This window comes from Verticillium nonalfalfae (assembly GCF_003724135.2).
Source record: "Verticillium nonalfalfae strain VnAa140/NRRL 66861 chromosome Unknown scaffold_70, whole genome shotgun sequence".
In the NCBI taxonomy this organism is placed as follows: Eukaryota; Fungi; Ascomycota; class Sordariomycetes; order Glomerellales; family Plectosphaerellaceae; genus Verticillium; species Verticillium nonalfalfae.
Genome location: NW_021167295.1, coordinates 139,206 through 155,754, shown reverse-complemented (window position 1 = coordinate 155,754; position 16,549 = coordinate 139,206). Strand labels below are relative to the sequence as shown.

The 16,549-nt window shown below is 56.1% G+C and overlaps 6 protein-coding genes across 6 annotated transcripts; 5 read left to right on the top strand and 1 right to left on the bottom strand.

Moving 5' to 3' along the window:
* Nucleotides 1-626: 626 nt before the first annotated feature.
* Nucleotides 627-2,705, top strand: D7B24_008216 (uncharacterized protein; the record flags this gene model as incomplete). The annotated part of the gene is made up of 7 exons (XM_028642310.1): nt 627-849; nt 955-1,176; nt 1,257-1,629; nt 1,716-1,841; nt 1,891-2,224; nt 2,327-2,518; nt 2,583-2,705. 7 exons carry the CDS (start codon nt 627-629, stop codon nt 2,703-2,705), a joined length of 1,593 nt encoding a protein of 530 aa, XP_028493946.1.
* Nucleotides 2,706-2,747: 42 nt separating this feature from the next.
* D7B24_008215 (uncharacterized protein) lies at nt 2,748-3,796 on the bottom strand (the record flags this gene model as incomplete). The annotated part of the gene is made up of 3 exons (XM_028642309.1): nt 2,748-2,912; nt 2,968-3,092; nt 3,376-3,796. 3 exons carry the CDS (start codon nt 3,794-3,796, stop codon nt 2,748-2,750), a joined length of 711 nt encoding a protein of 236 aa, XP_028493945.1.
* Nucleotides 3,797-4,224: 428 nt separating this feature from the next.
* D7B24_008214 (uncharacterized protein) lies at nt 4,225-4,947 on the top strand (the record flags this gene model as incomplete). Its single annotated transcript, XM_028642308.1, has 1 exon — nt 4,225-4,947. One exon carries the CDS (start codon nt 4,225-4,227, stop codon nt 4,945-4,947), a length of 723 nt encoding a protein of 240 aa, XP_028493944.1.
* Nucleotides 4,948-8,471: 3,524 nt separating this feature from the next.
* D7B24_008213 (uncharacterized protein) lies at nt 8,472-10,112 on the top strand (the record flags this gene model as incomplete). Its single annotated transcript, XM_028642307.1, has 2 exons — nt 8,472-8,498; nt 8,553-10,112. The coding sequence occupies 2 exons, from the start codon at nt 8,472-8,474 to the stop codon at nt 10,110-10,112; spliced, it is 1,587 nt and encodes a 528-aa protein (XP_028493943.1).
* Nucleotides 10,113-10,148: 36 nt separating this feature from the next.
* Nucleotides 10,149-11,939, top strand: D7B24_008212 (uncharacterized protein; the record flags this gene model as incomplete). The annotated part of the gene is made up of 4 exons (XM_028642306.1): nt 10,149-10,264; nt 10,430-11,063; nt 11,117-11,577; nt 11,627-11,939. 4 exons carry the CDS (start codon nt 10,149-10,151, stop codon nt 11,937-11,939), a joined length of 1,524 nt encoding a protein of 507 aa, XP_028493942.1.
* Nucleotides 11,940-12,364: 425 nt separating this feature from the next.
* On the top strand, nt 12,365-13,439 carry D7B24_008211 (uncharacterized protein; the record flags this gene model as incomplete). The annotated part of the gene is made up of 2 exons (XM_028642305.1): nt 12,365-12,592; nt 12,651-13,439. The coding sequence occupies 2 exons, from the start codon at nt 12,365-12,367 to the stop codon at nt 13,437-13,439; spliced, it is 1,017 nt and encodes a 338-aa protein (XP_028493941.1).
* Nucleotides 13,440-16,549: the final 3,110 nt, after the last annotated feature.

Sequence of the window (16,549 nt, the reverse complement as noted above, 5' to 3'; positions counted from 1 at the left end):
GGCAGGGCTTCAATTGGAGCGGCCAGTGGGGGGGGGGGGGGGAGGGGGAGAATAGCGAACAGTACGAGATGGCTGCGGGCTGTTCCGCGGTCTACCAAGCCTAGATCGCTTTAGCTCGAGGGACTAGAGTGGCCTGTCGTTCTCGAGTCAGCCCAGAAATGGACGAATCGAGACAACTTCGCAAATGAGGCTTGGTTCAATACCTCTTGTGAAGTGATTGTAAAGAGATAAAGTGTCCGCCACGTCGAGTCAGATCCTTGTCTCTCGGGGTGCGTGGGGGGGGGGTTATCTTTCTCACCGCGTAACTCGGGAGGCTTCCCCAGATCCATGTCCATGGCTAATTGAAGAGCTCTAATTCGCCATGCGGCGTTCCAGTTGACTACCAACAAGAAAGGATGATCAGGGCCACGGTCCCATATGTGCTGCCGTATACACCAGCCCGTTCACATGAGAAGTGACCAACTCCCGCCCTCTACCCTTCCCACCCTCCATCCACCCTGACCGGCTCCGTCGTTGTACTCGAACCCCCCCCCGCCCGCTTGCGACGACTCATGTGTGCGTGTATGTGTCCCTGCCGGTGAAGCCCTCAGCCTCCCGCATCCCACAGACAGCGGTACAAGCCCGTCATGACTTTGTCGCTGCCTGAGATCAGGCTCCCCTCGCCGCCGCTCCTCAGCGGCCTACTGATCGCCGGCCTTCTCCTCTTGTTGGCCAGGGCGTACCACGGGTGGCGACGCCTCTCTCACATCCCGGGCCCGTTCCTATGGTCGCTCTCACCGTTCCCGCTGCTCAGAGCCAACCTCATCGGCCAATCCCATCAGATCCTCAGTGATTTGACCACCGAATATGGTCTGACAACCCACGCCAGGCTTCCTTTTCTTTTTCCTCTAGAGTTGGATGGCTCTTGGAGACGCAGAATTACGTGCTGACATGTCCTCGTTTCTGTCGTTCCAGGCCCTCTCGTCCGCATCGGGCCCAATGCCGTGCTGACGACTGACTACCGGCACTGCCAGAAGATGGAAGCCCACAAGTCGCCCTATCGCAAGGGCCCTTGGTATGGCACCTTTCGGTTTCAGAAGGGCGTCGACCACTCGTTCGCCATGCTGGATGAGGCCAGGCACACGGCCCTGCGAACCAAGGTCGGGCCTGGCTACTCTGGGACCATACTCGTGGTACGTGACCTGGGGCTCTCTGCTCTTGCGCCTGTTGTGTCGAGGCCGTGCCTGTTGTCTGGAGGCCGTGCTTCGCGTGTCTAGGCCGTGCTTTGCGTGCCAAGGCTGATACCAACGGTGACCAGGAACAAGCCATCGACCGGCAGCTGGAGCGCTTCTTCCGCGTCATCGACGAGCAGTACATCACGACGCCGTCTGACCACAAGCCCCTGGATCTGTCCGTCATCACGCAGTTTCTCGCCCTCGACATCGTCGGGGACATGACGTTTGGCAAACCCTTTGGCTTCCTCGACAAGGGCGAAGACATCTATGACTGGATCAAGTGGAACGAAGGCTTCTTCCCCATCGCCTCCACCGCCGCCACGCTCCCGTTCCTCGCCAGCCTCGTCCAGAAGTGGCCCTTTTCCGAGGCGCTGCCCAAGCCCACCGACAAGGACGGTCTTGGATGTTTCATCAAGTAGAGTTCTTTCCCCCTCACTCTCCCTGCCACTCGCACCAACCACCGTTACAATAGTGTGTCAGAACTAACAGTCCCCGGCGTAGGGCGGCTCAGGACACGCTCGACGAGCGGTTCGAGCCGGGCGCGCAGCCGAGAAACGACATGATCGCTCAGTTCCTCAAGCACGGCGCTACCAAAGCGGAAGCAACCAGCGAGGCCCTGGTCCAAGTGTACGTCCTAATCAGCCATTTCTCCACATACGCCGCCCATGTGATTCAGCCAGGCTAACAGGGCGCGCGCCAACCTCGACAGCGTCGCCGGCACGGATTCCGTAGCCGTGGCCCTGCGCATGGCTGTGCTCTACGTCCTCTCGACGCCGCGGGTCTACTTCCGCCTGCTGTCCGAGATCGAGGGCGCCGCCGCCAAGGGCGAGGTCAGCTCGCCGATCAGGGATGCCGAGGCCAAGAAGTTGCCGTACCTGCAGGCCGTGATCCGCGAGGGCATGCGCATCTTTGCCTCGCAGACGCCCCTCCTCAACAAGACGGTTCCGCCTGGCGGGGATGTCGTTGCTGGTTTTGCGCTGCCGGCCGGCACGCAGGTGGGCATGGATGGTGTAAGTCATCAGGCAAACCTATGGCGGAACAGGCATCGCCCCTGTGTGCGCGGGCTGCTGCTTGGACTGGCGGACTGGACGCTTCGCTGACCGTGTCTGCAGTGGGGGATCCTCCGGAGCAAGGAGCACTGGGGCCCCGACGCGGGTATCTTCCGGCCCGAGAGATGGCTCGACATCGACGACGCCAGGAAGGCCGAGATGGCCGCCACGCTGGAGGCTCTCTTTGGCTATGGACGGTACAAGTGTCTTGGCCGGAACGTTGCTTTCATGCAGATGAGCAAGGCTCTGCCAGAGGTAAGAAGCTCCGCCGCTTCCCCCCCCCCTCCGAGCCTGAACTTGTGCTCATGGCTGCTTCTAGCTCTTGCGACGATACGACTTTACGATCAATGACCCGACCCTCCCGGTGAGGAAACTTCACAGCGCTGCTTTCTGGATGATGGAAGGTTTCTGGGTCACTGTTGGGCAGAGACAGACGCAGTAACGAGTCTGTCCTCGAATTGTGCTTTCATTTACTCGAAGCAGCTCAGTCTACATTGTCGATCGGCTCCCATTTTGGGAGACGATACCCGCCGATCGATTTTACGAAGGCGCCAAATCTCGCGAGAGCAGCCGCTACGTCTTGCCCGAGCCAGGACTGCAGGACGTTTGCCCGGCTGTACTCCATTTCATGTAGATGATGACCCAAGACCTGGAAATGACACAAAATTAGGCACTATCATCTCAACACAAGTGATGCAACTGACCAAGCAAGAGGTGCCGTGTCTGGAAGGATCCGCAGCGGCAAACGCGATGGCCGTGGCGACAGCAGCAGGAGTGTTGGCGTCCAGACCGGCCTGCGTGACGACACTGCCAAACTCCCTTGTGATACCTGTAGGCGTGTAACCAGGTGTCACTGCGTTCACCCGTACCCCCAGCGAGGCTGCCTTGTCCAGCGATGCTCTCAGCAACCCAATGACACCGTGCTTCGAAGCGATGTACGCGGCGTTTCCGGTCGAGCCGAAATACCCGGATATAGATGCCACCAAGACGATGGACCCTCTATATCCATCGGATACTGGACTGTTCTTGGCCATGTAGTGCAAGCTCAGACGCAATGCTGGTCACCTCTGAGTATGGGCCTGCAGAGCAGAAACTAGGGCTTGTGGACTCACTGTTCAAAGTCCCCTTCAAGTTGACATCCAGGACTCGATTCGCCTCCGTCGACTCGATGGGATCCCCTGCGTCGTCAACGCTGACGTCCAAGACTGGCGAGCTCTCCATGATCCCAGCATTGGCCACGACCATGTGAATCGCACCGAACCTACTCAGAGTAGTCTTGAAGACATGCATCAAGGCCGTCCAGTCCGTGACACTTGCGGGCGCGAAAATGGCGTTCTCCGGGTGCTTCATAGAGACTATGAGCGCCTGTGCGTCCGCCTTACGCCCCGGCAGATCTGTGATGCACACAAGCGCTCCATGTTCGTTGAAGAGGGTTGCCGTGGCTGCACCAATCCCTCGAGCGGCACCAGTAACAATGACGGTTCGCCCATCCAAAGACTGCAGGAGGTCATCTTGAAAGCTTAGTCGAGACATGATCCTGGCGACACGATGGTTGTTGTCCAGTTTATTCCGTATCTACCTTGAACTATCAGGTCATGTGCTGCTTATGCAGTACCCCGCGGCGCTGTTGATGTCTGACTGATCACCGCCGGTCAGCACCTCCGTCACCAGGGCGTTGCTTTGCGAGATGTGACAGTGTAAACCAATGGTCAACAGATGATAGTTTCAGAAACCAGCATAATCCATTGTTCGTGAGTGGTATGAAGTCTTCATAAATCGGCGACTAGGGTGAACTCAAATGAGTTATGCCGCAAATACAACGCCTCCCATGAGTTTATTTTGTCTCACTTGACCCGTTGTCGAGGCTCAGTCTGAACCCCGCCAAACGTCTACCCCGCGCGAACTGTTCAACCCAACATCACCAACAAGATACGTACGCACCAACTGCCGGACTGCCCACTATGGCTGATCAATTTGAGGTTCCAAAGCCTCTCGCAGAGCTCTTCGAGCAGATTGAGAAGAACGTCGCTTCGACACAGCTCGGCTCGTCGAAATGGTACATGATCACACTCGCAGCGCTCGTCGGCAGCAATGATCCTGACCTCTGCGCCGATCTCTACACGCACCTCCTCACGAAACCCGAATTCTCGGCACCAGAGCAGCGACAAGAGCTCGTCCGCCGCCTCCGCGAGGGTCTTTTCAAGACCATCAGCGTCGTTGGTGTGTGCAAGCCCATGAGTGCAATCCTGGCCATCAACGCCCGCGAGAGGGAGGAGGACAAGGACCGAAGCATCACGCGAGAGGGGTGGCAGTGCGACGATGACAGCCTGAAGCGCGGCCAGGAGTGGCTCGCCAAGATCTACACGCGGGACACGGACAGCACGCTCGACCTGTTCAAGGACCACAGGGACTTTGCATGGGTGTCGGAGCGCATCACGTACGGGTTGTACCTTTGCGACCGCCAGGTGCTGGACGACTTCGACACGGAGATGGTCGTCCTCTGCAGCATCATGATCCAGAATCTTGGCAGAAACACGCATTGGCACCTCCGAGGGACTAGGCGTCTCGGTGTCTCCTTCGAGGACACGCAAAAGGTGTGGGACTCGGTTCAGTTGGTCGCTGGCTATTTGGGCGTGACGCTGAACAGAATTCCGACGGTGGCCGATGTTGAGAAGGATATCTGAGAGTACCTGCGGTACAGGAGAGCCCAAGGATTGGCAGAATCATTGGTCGGTCTTTGCGATAGAAGAGCCATCGAGGCTCCAGATGGCATTAGATGCTCTCCATGTCCGAAGACCCTCATGTCCATGTCAATTTCTTTTCTGGCCATGAAACCGCCCAGCATACAGAACCCGTCTCGTATTCTCAAAGCCCTCAGGCGCTACGGACAAAACTTTACCATTTCAACAGGATCTAGCTTTGCCAGACAGCAAAAGGTGGAACCGCATGAGGTGCATGATCCATGCCACCCCGCCGATAATCCGACTTGCGTTTGGACGGAGTACATATGAATCACCTATAAATGGATGATCATCGCTATGATCTTGACTTATCTTGTTGCTTCGTTTCCTCCCCGCATACGTAGCCTTGAAGGTACGGTCATCCCAAAAACGACCACCATGTGCGAATCCTTCGAGGCTGTCGATGCCTTCATGCGTCACCCCCAAGAGCCATAGTTGTATCGCATACTCACTGAATCCTCGGTTTACAAGTATATTTTTTCTCCCTCCGCACCGCCCAGGGCATGCTTTCCCGACATCCGCGGCGAGTTCCTGGCCTTCAAGTCCGTCAGTCGAGGAAATTGGACTACTGGACGCCTGGGTACAACGAAAGACGGGCGTCTGAGCCTGAGCTCTACTGAGGACATTCGCCTTACGGATGTTTTCACACCATGGCATGCTTCCTAAAATCGACTTGCTTGATTTCCCTCGCCCCTCTCTGGAGTCGATACACAGGACGAGCTACAGTGACACGGTCAGTTGACGGCTGGAGTCGTCACTACGCCTGACCGCTGCGGACAATTCCCTACGGCGATTTGCTTCTGGATCTGGCAGCCTCGTTTTCGCTATGGCTTGTATGCAGATAGTAAGATGTATGCCGCCATGGAGCGTCACGACATTGCGCCCAAGTTCCTAGCGCACATCACCGAGAGCCGCGGCCGCGTCATCGGCCGCATGTTAGCGAGACTGAAGGCTCGTTTGGCTAATATCCAAAATATGGGCAAATGCTGGGCCCTTTTAGCTGGGCTGCGTAGCCTCGGGCCTATCGCGTCATTCGTTTCTGATAGACGACGAACGAGGTCGCGCCTATCTTCACGGATTCTTCACTTCGTATCACACGACCGACCAAGGCGTACTGCAGGCTGAGTTTCATAGCCTTGAGAGAATCTTGCCGCGAAGGGCGGATCCATCAACAGTCGGCCAGGGAAAGCTGTAGGCTATATTCAAGCAGTTATCTACGCAATAATCAAAAAGAATTCAAAGTAAGCGAGACAAGACTAGCAACCATGCCGAAATCGCATTTTCTGCGCTCAGGGGGTTTTATAGATGTGTAATACGTGCTGGCATTGCAAGACAGTCTTAACTAGGCGCGCCGTCATAACTTTATTGCAATATAGTAATCGAACTTCGTTCACGTTTTTCTAGAATCCTTGATCGTCTAGCAAATAGTCAGCGGATTGCAAGACAATGCAATGACGAACCCATGATCTACCTGGGAATTATGTTTAACCTGTATCGTTTCTCCATTTATTGCCTTTGCTACGCTTTCCTGTAATCGGAATTTCATCAGTTCATAATCAGTGTAGTAAGTCTCCTCTTTACATGGGAGGCGTGCAAAGCAAGCCAAACCAGAAAAGTCTCTGCAACTCAAACTTACAAATGTTTTTAATGAGGCCAATGTGAGCAAATGTGAGCAGACGTGCAGTCAGCGTGTTGATTGTGTGTCGCGAGTGCTTGTCAAAGCCAGACGGTAGCCCTGAAAGCGTCACTTGGAGGAACCGAAGACTTAGTATATTGAAATGAACATTAATAAGAACACTGGAGTCATTGCAACTGGGTGTAGATCGTTAAAAAGCGATTCATGACGAGTCATGCAGCGTCAATGGTTGCCTCGCAGAAGTTTGATTGCTTTGAATACCATCTCGGGGCCAAGGATTCTTTGTGACTGTTGTGACGTGGGACTTGATACTGTCATGGAGCAACGACTCAGAGCTTGCCTCCGACGTTTCTATATAGCTATATAACCTATGTAAACCATGAATAGTAATCTTGTGCCCAAGATATACCACATCATTCATCTCCGATTACAGGATCTAAGCTCCCAGATTACCACCTTAGTGAACAGCTCCAATACCGAGATCACTCTTAACAGCGTGTCCAGAAAGTAAGTCTGGGCTGTCCCTGAGATAAGTCGATAGGCATCTACTCAAGCTCAGAGCACTGACATATTAGAAGGATGTGTCTGATGAAGCACACTTATTACTCTTGCGGCTGCTATTCAGGATGTTGGATCGTCGGCGAGCATTGCTGTCGGTATCCGCGGTGCCAAACATATATCGCCAGCCCACCCTTCGTGCTGGATCAGGTGTGCTATTATCACAGCTTTCAACAAGGATAAATGATTGCTTGGGTTAGTCACAGTACTTCCGACGAAAGGTGTTGGGGCCTGGAGCATGCGGAGTTTGAATTCAGGTTTCCGATGCTGCTGGGCTTGGAGCACCTGTGGGCAGTAGACGGCTCAGAGCCTGCACAAATCAACAGGCGAGCAATGCAGTAGCAAATATGAGACACAACGTAAGCTACATGTTGCTTGATCTGCGATAACACATTGTTAGCCCCTTCCTTCCCTTGATTCCAGAAGCCCTTCCCAAATGCAATGTTCACACAGGCTCATGACACATGTTCCTGCTATTGTCTTGACAGTTTTCCATTTTCCGCTTCATAGCAAGTCCTATTACAGAGGTTGAGCTAGGCAGTATTGCCTTCGAAATGTGATTATCAGCTGACTCGCTTGCTCGAGCCGATAGGTTTCTCGATCATTCTCAGACTACCGCGTTCTTCCACTCCTACTTTCACGCGTCTTTCCTTGCGCACAGTAAGCAAGTCTGCACGCAGCGTCTAAGTGACCCTTTTGCCTCGCAGGTCCGACTATGTATAAGATGCTCATTGCTCAGCGCTAGGCCTCGAGGTTGTTTCTGGAGCTGGCATCAATAGCATCGTCAATGATCTGCATGTGGCTGCATTGAGAATTCTACAAGACCAATAACCTCGGAATCTAGTAGATGCGCTTCTAGGCATAGGTATTTTCCGAAGTAATTAACGTGATTTCATCGCCTTGACTGTTATACGTATCGACAACAAGTCAAGGCTGTCTCAATGTTGTACACATGCTTTCTAATGGACGTTGGAGCTCCCAAGACGGCTTGAGCTGGCCCTCCTCTGTTTTATCATAGGCGAGGCCACGCGTCGATGCGTTTCCTTAGAGTCTCTGGTCCTTCACATGTTGACGAAGACTGGTGTTCAAAAAATGCTGTCTGTTCAGGTTCTGATCGCGTATTACTTACCGCTGAACCAATTCTAGCTGATCCTCGACGTAGATTCATGGATTTCCCGCGATTCCAGGGGAAAAGAGACCCATATCTCGCCGTCTTACTGCATGCGGAAGGATCAAATCCGACTGTAGCGTGGTGAGTGGCTGTGCCGCAGCAATGCACGAAGGATTTCTCCCACTCCACGTAGGCTGCTGGCTGTTGCATCTTCTGAGCATGATCATATCCCTCATTGCATAGACACCTTTTGCTGAGATTTACACCATGAAGCAACGATCTCGGGCTTGCGAGCTATGCCAGAAGCTCAAAGCCAAATGCGAGGCTTCCTCCACGGGGAAATGTGACCGCTGCAAGCGTGCAGGGGTCGAATGTGTTCCCGCAGCGCCACGATTCCAGCGCGACCGCATTGCCGAACTAGAGGCACAGGTCGAGGAACTCACACGCCGACGGTTGAGGGATACCCCCACTGACGAGTCGCTCATCCCGTTCATTGACGCGCGAATTCATCCCGATGAGCAGAGACGCGTTCTGACTGCTTATGCGTCCCACAATGCCGCAGTGTGGCCCTTCCTCTCTGTTGCCGATACGGACCTCGAGCACCTCAGGGAGACTTCATCGCTCCTGCTATTGGCCCTGCTCGCCTTCCCCGGCGACACACTGCTCCCGGCACATGTACAGGAAGAGCTAGTCCTCAAGGCCATGTCCATATTCGGGGAGGAGATCATCGCCAAAGGAAACCGTTCCCTAGAAATGGTCAAGGCTCTCCTGACGGCAGCATTCTGGTTTCGACAAGCCAGACAGGTGCCTCACGGTCATTGCTACCAGCTGACGCAGTTGGCGGTCGACATGGCTATTGACATTGGCATCGCTGGGCCTCAGCTCGTCAGAACACCCCCGGCTTACTTTTCTGAGACTAAGAATCCGACATCTTTGGATGCCAGAAAGACGTGGATCGCTTGCTTTCTCGCAGCAGCTTCAAATTCTCTCTGCATCAGGCGACCAACCATCGTCACATGGACGCCATACCTTGAGGAGTGCATCCAGTGCCTGGATAAGACCGACGACTGTCTTGCCCACATGGCACGAATCATGAAAATTTGCAACCAAATTGCGGGCAAGCTAGGCCTTTGCGACCTTACAGTCTATACTGGCGTTGAAGACGCAAGGGACCAGATGGCCACCCTCCGCGGCCTCGTCTTGGCTTGGCATGCTCAACTGCCGGCAGCCCTCGCCAGCCACCCCGTGTTTAGCTTTTGGCGGGAGATCGCGGGTCTACTGATTCATGAAGTTGTCTTGCACACACAGACGAATAAGGCACTGTTTGCTGGGCCGTATGTGCCAGGCAAGATTGGGGTTAAGGACTTTGCCGCTCCGACCAAACTCTCGACGGAAGTGGTCTTCACTTTGCAGAGCCTCCTCAAGGCGTGCCACGGTGCAATACAGATCTTCTCCGACATGAGCCCCTCGATGATGCTTGGGCTTCCGTCCTTGACAATTGGTCCGGCTGTTCTACATGCCCATTTCGTGCTGATACAAGCTCATGTCGCCGTTACAGGGCTCCATAACAGCCTAGGCCAGATCTCGACTCCGGACCAAGTCGCGCTTTCGTCCAACATGCAGAAATTGGAAGATGTGGCGCTGATCTTAGACACGATCGACCCTTTCTTGGCCTCGTACACAACGACAGTTTTGCAATCATCGCGTTGGCTGCGAACTTGGCTCAACGACTATGATGCCATTACGAGCCGGTATGTGGCGAGCCTGTCCATTGAGCGCGAGTTGGAGCAGACGCGGCTCTGAGAGGCACAGCCTCATGTGGTCTCGCGACATGACATCATGGACTTTAGGTTGATGCGGAGTCAGAGCGGCCTCTTGTGGCTCATACCCCGGTTCCGCCGTCCGGAGATGTGGGGCGGCGAATTTTCGCCGGCCGAAGAGCGAGCCGCAGCCCTGTCATGCTGAAGGATGCAGATCTGAGCCTGGGCCTGAGGGCCTCAATGCTACCACAGTCGTTGAAATCGTCTGTTTTCAGTGGAAATACGAGGATTGGCAGTAATGGAAGCGTCATTGTACTGTTGCCATCGTGATCGCGCCCGACCGCTTCGGCCGACTTGTAGCCCAGCTCGTGGATTAAAAGGCCGTCTGAAGCCGCTGCAAATCACGTCGAACAGCAGCATCCAGAACATCAACAGCTTGAACATCAACAGCTTGAACACCAGCAGCAGTTTGCACAGGACCCCCATTCAGCAGCCTCATTTTTCAATCTTCAAGATGCATCTGTCGACCTTGCTTCCCATCTCCCTTCTTTCTGGTCTTGCCCTGGCCCAGGGCGATCTCGCCGGATTGCTCCAGTCGCAGGACGATCTCAGCACGCTGCTGGAGCTGGTCGGTCTCGTTGATGGTCTGGCTGAGACGCTCGCATCGTCTTCGAACATAACCATTTTTGCCCCGACGAACACGGCTTTCGACAACGTCCCTATCGAGATCCCCGAGGGCGAAGCCATTGCCTACAAGAACGACACCATTGCCATTGGCGCCCTGCTCGCCAACCATGTCTTCAAGGGTCTCTATCCGGCCGAGGTCGTCACTGATCTTCCGACCTTTGCCCAGACTCTGCTCGACAGCTCCTATGTCAACTACCAGCAGCCGTTCTCTAACTTTACCGGCGGCCAGTACAACGGCCTCGTGAAGAACGGCGCCGACGTCTGTGTGCTGTCGGGAGAAGAGACCATCTCCACTGTTACCGAAGCGGTAAGTCTACCGTTCCGCACCAAGCAGATACAAATTACTGACTGCCCTCACAGGACATCAAGCTCGGCAATGGCATCATTATCCACAAGATTGACACGGTGTTGAGTTTTGGAGCTCCCTTTCAGCTCTTCACCGCCCGTGCCAAGCTCCTCGCCATGAACGCCGCCGTCGAGGCGGCTCAACTCGGCCTGGCCTTTGGCGAGACTGAAGCCGACTCTCCGGCAGTCAACATCTCTGATTTTACCATCTTCGTGCCCAACGATGCTGCATTCGAGGCCATCGGGTCTGTTCTGCAGGATGCCGACCAAGAGACGTTGCAGGCGGTTCTGAGCCATCACATGATCGAGCACAACGTCATCTTTTCCACGGCCCTCGGGAACGTTACCGTGCCTTCTGCTCAGGGTATCGACCTCACTTTCACCGTGCTGCCAGACGGAACAGCCTGGGTCAACGGCGCCAAGATCCTTCTTCCCAACGTCATCCTCTTCAACGGTGTTGCACACATCATCGACAGGTGAGATTTTGGATGCGATCCAAGAAGCTCATATGCTAACTATTGCCAGCGTCCTGAACCTGGAAGTGTTTGACAGGAACACGCTCGCTCCGTCGGCCCCCGCCGCGGACCGCGTCGCCTTCCCCGACGCCAGCCCCGTGTCCAAGCTGCCCTTCTCGAGCGTCTCATTCGGAAACGATCTTGCCACCTACACGACTCCGGCTCTGCTCAGCACCATGGCTGCCGTCGCGACGCCGACGCCTGAGGGCGAGGCCACGTCCGGGGCGCCTAAGACGGTCCCGACTGCCGGTGCGGCGGGACATGGTGCCGTGGGAGCTTTGGCCGTGGGCGCTGTGGCGGGCGTGTTTGCTGTCATGCTTTAGGGTCAATCTGGTGTTTGAGAACGATGGTTGGCAGTGTTGCGAACGTGTGATGGATGTAGATGGGTGGTGTGTACTGTTGGGTTTGCAGACCTGCAACGGTATTCGCGTGTCGTTTTCTCTACATAATCTTTCAACTTTTCCCTTCGGCTCAGTTCTCAGGCAATCGAATAGACAATTTGTTTTGCGCGTACTACCTCTTGTGTGGTGAAGTTCATCGTCGCAGGTCAGAAAACATGAGGTTGTAGAATGTCGGCCAGGGGAGAGTAGCGGAACAGCTTCCGCTTTGACTCCACCAGCCACGAAGTGAGCTTGCTATTTCGCAGTCGACGTGAAGCCCCGTCAATCACCTCCAACTCTCGACCTACACATCGCAAGTCGACACATCGAGAACAACGTCAGTGCCGTTCTGGTGACTTCTCCGACAAATGCCCCCCCTGCAATTCGTGCCCGCACGCGATTCGCGTCACCGGCATGCCTGTCTCGCCCTCTACCGCGCCCTCGTTCGCGAAGGCCGCCGCATCCCTCTTCCAACCGACATCCTGGCCGATCAGAGCGCCCATCCCATCCAGCACATGATCAGAAAACAGTTCAGGAGAAACAAGGGCGATACGGGGCCGCGGGTTGTGTTTGCAGCACTGACTGCCGGTTACAAGGTGGACTCCTACCTGTCCGGAAGACGGTTCTTTTCGCTAAAGTGCAAATCAACTCCAGTTCCTGTCCCTCTTTCGACAAGCCCAAACGACATCTTCCACAGCCCATGCCGAAGTCCTCGCCCATGTCAAACGAAAGCGACTCGAGTCGGCCACGTCTCGCGCAAACTACAAACCGAAACCGCCACAGCTCGACAAGCCCCAGTTCCGTCCCAAGCCGCCGCCGCTCCTCATGCGGCACCGCGACCCCGACGGCTCCGTCTCCTACACATCCGCCCTCCGGCCGGCCCCCTCTTCTCAGCTGCGAGGCCGCCGGCGCATACCGGTCGTCTTTGTGACTTCGCAGGGCGTGCCCTTTCTCCGCACCAAGAAACCGCAGCCCGTGCGGCTCGAGTGTGCGCTCCGACGCCAGGGCCAGCGACGGCAGGCACGCGTGACGCAAGCGATCGAATTGCGCGAGGTGAGTACGCCGGCGGCCAAGGACGAAGACAATTGGGAGAGGCTCGTCGAGGGTCTGCAGCGCGAGGAGGGACGAGGGCGGGAGCGAGAGGGGGACGGCGAGACGTTTGCGGCAGCGGTGCGGACGGGGTGGCAAGCGCTGGGACGCAGCCTGCAGAACGAACGACTCGACTGGGTCGCGAAGACGGAGGCGTATGTGAAGATCGTAGACGAGGAGAGGAGGATGGCGAGACTCGAGGCCGGGTTGGTGGAGGGACCCGATGGGCGGTGGGTGAGGGAGCTGCCAGCTGCCGCGACTACGACACCGAAGCGGACGTCGGTACGCCCCAGCGGACAGAAGAACGCTGCGTCTGGAAAAGAAAGGACGAAGCCACTGGTTGTGCAGTGGTAGCTCGGTAGGCTATGCGGTGAAGGAAGCATTTAGCGAGGATGGCCTCGTGTGAGGAGATGATACCCCGGTGGCGTTGCGTGATGACGGTCATCCTACCTAACTAGCTAAATAGACTGCCCAGGCTGGCCAGGCTGGGAGTATGTGAGCTGAAAACGAGACGCCAGTCCATGGGAATAACCTCACCCTGTGATGACGATCTTTTTTTGGAGAGGGTACCACTACTCGATGATGGTTCGAGTCTTGAGATGATCGACTCCCTGTTTTTTTATTTTTACATGCACAATGCACCGAAGCAGATCTTTTTATTTTTTTTGTCCCCGAATTCTGTCGGAAGCCACCCCCCCTGTGATGGACATCATGTGAAGATGGCCGAGACCAGTCCATATTTGGCCACACCTCGTCGATCACTGACGATAGCTTCATTGCCGCCACCATAGCGCCGTGTCGTATGCTGCTCGTCACAGCCGGCGCTTGTCAGCCTCGTGCTGTCGTCCCAGGACCCCAATTCTCGGGCGGCGCGTGGGCGGGCGAGCTGCAGGCAGGATGCGGCCCTGTAGCCGATGTGGCGAACGCTGGGGCTCGCGACATGTTGCGGGAGGCGCATGCTGTGACGGGACCTGTTTGCGAGGGATGCAGTCATCCTTCGGATGCTTGTCGCAGGAAGGCCCAGCCGTCAGAGAGAGGGCGGTTATGAGGTAGAAATGTGAAGGGGGAATGGCCGAGGAGGGGATTGGGACAGGAGGGATCGTCACTGGCAGCCTCACCCTCGGAAAGCGGCCTGTGCAGACGGCATGGAACGTTGGCATGTCAGATGCCAAATGTCGTGCGACTCGCAGCACGATGCTCGTCCCAACTCGCTGCATCTCCTCCATACATTGCTTTCAAGACGAAACAGCGCGATTGAGGGAGCTCCCCAGGGTCAACGGACGAGTGGTTCAGCCAGGGGCGTCACCACCAACCACACGGAGGAAGCTCGCGAGCCACAACGATGACGCAGCCGCTAACGGGACGGGAACCAACAGGCGGACGGACGGACGAACAGGCGGACTAAGGCACCCTGTGGGTGGCGCCGTTTTTCTCTTAGCGCTGTGGGTACATGGAACGGCCGCTAAGAGGTCGCTAAAACTCCGCATTTCGCAGTGGGACCCTTGGACGGTGCACCGTTTCCTGGGGGGCACCTTTCCACCCGCCACGCCTTGCACGCCTACACCTGCCAGCTGTCTCTGAGGTCATCGTGCAACTCGGCAACTCTCCCATGTCCGTCCTCACTGGCCTCGCCTACCATCAATCCTCTATTCGCCCAACGGACAAGTCTGACGAAGCCCTGCGAGGAGCGCACCCGAATGCCACTTGCTCGCTCGGAACGACACCAGGGCCGCCCACATCATGCAAGCAACCACCGACGTGTTCGTGTTATCAGATCCCTTCCGCCACGGGGCGAGGTGGACACGACCCGCCCCAAGGGCCCAAGGGGGGTTGGTCGTCAGTTGGCGCCATTCCCATTCCCACGAGTTCCAGGTCAGGCAGGGCAGGGCTGAGTCTGGCCCCTGTCCCTCAGCCAAACAGAATCCATGATCTCCCTGACGTCGGACGACGAGCAGATCGGAGACGCCCAGAACGCGACATCGAGGACCATGTCATCTCCACTCTTTCGGTCCTCGTGTTTTGCTTCTCTCACATTCTCACTGCCCTCTCCAGGTAGGCTCCCTCTCCTGGTGGCTACGAGTCGTAATGACCCTGTCAACGCGGCTTCCCAAAGTGAGAAGTGATCATGATGACGGGCATCGTTGGATGAGGGGTCACAGTGGAAGACCCACAAGCACAAAGTCCCTTTTTTTCCCTCCTTCGTTAGCCCGCTCTACCATACCACACTTGTCCCGGGGAACACGAGCCGGCCGCTACGATGACCATGCTTACGGCTCCGAGTCGACCAAAACGCCAAGGGTCCTCACGACCGGGAACGTGGGACTTGGGGGTCATGATGGCAACCCAGATGGATGGGTGGGCCTACTAAGCGGCCCAAGCAAGTGATCGATCTGAGTGACACCCTGGGCTGCTCGAAATCTGAGGCTGTGAGGCAGGCATACGTCGACCAATCAATCCATATGCGGACGCCACTGTACTGGCACGTTTCCTGGACCTCTGTCGCTCTCTACTCGGCCTGGGCATCCTGGGCACATTCGCTCTTCGAGCGAGAAGCACGTTTTTTTTTTTTTCCTTTCCCTGTGTTCCTGATCACCACTCCTCGTGTCGCGGAGGTTTTACCTTGAGGAATGGTTCGACTGAAAGCGGTGATCTTTACTCTACGCAGAGCAATGGCTTCGCTGGACACCGCCGCAACCACCCGAAGCGAAGCAGACGGTAGCTGCCCGCGGTGCTCGTGAGCCGTCACGTCGAAGACATGCAAAGTGAGGCGAGAAATTCGCCGCGGTGCTTCGACGCCTCGACCGACCGGACGGATTCCCACGCGACAGAACAGTTCCACGACACGACACGAGAGCATGAAGACCCTGAAGAGGGGGTTGGACCTGCATTCTGTAAGTTCTGTCACGCTGGCCCTACCTTCATCTCACCTTACCCTCTACGCGGACGGCGAGAGAAGGGAGCGAGACCCTGTTTCTGATGACAGAACCCTGAGGTGTCTTGTTGCGGTCCCCTCCGCACGAGGCGTTATCCAGACAACCCGTCCTTTTTGGGGGGGGGGGGGGGGGGGGCGTGGCTGGACGACCAACTGGGTCCTCATCCGCGGATATCAGAGACAGTTGAGGCGCATCTTATTGGCAGCTGGCCAGACACATCCTCATCCTACCCACCCCCCCATGTCCGTCCGTCCCAGCTGGCCGGCTAGCTGGTTCAAAGCCATGAGGCCGAGATTCTTCGGATTCATGTTCCAGTCCCAGGATCCCGTTCCACCACCATCTTTTGCTGCCACAAAACCCCTGAATTACTTACCGAGTAGGGGATCTCCATTTCCGCCGGCCTCCGCCTACGTCGCACAGGCAAGCAAGCTTGGCCGACAGAGGCCATTCTGGAAGAGATTGGATCAAGCCAATCTCGCCTTGTTTCTGCCCTCAACCTTTCATCATATTTTCAATCCCGAACCGGGGGTT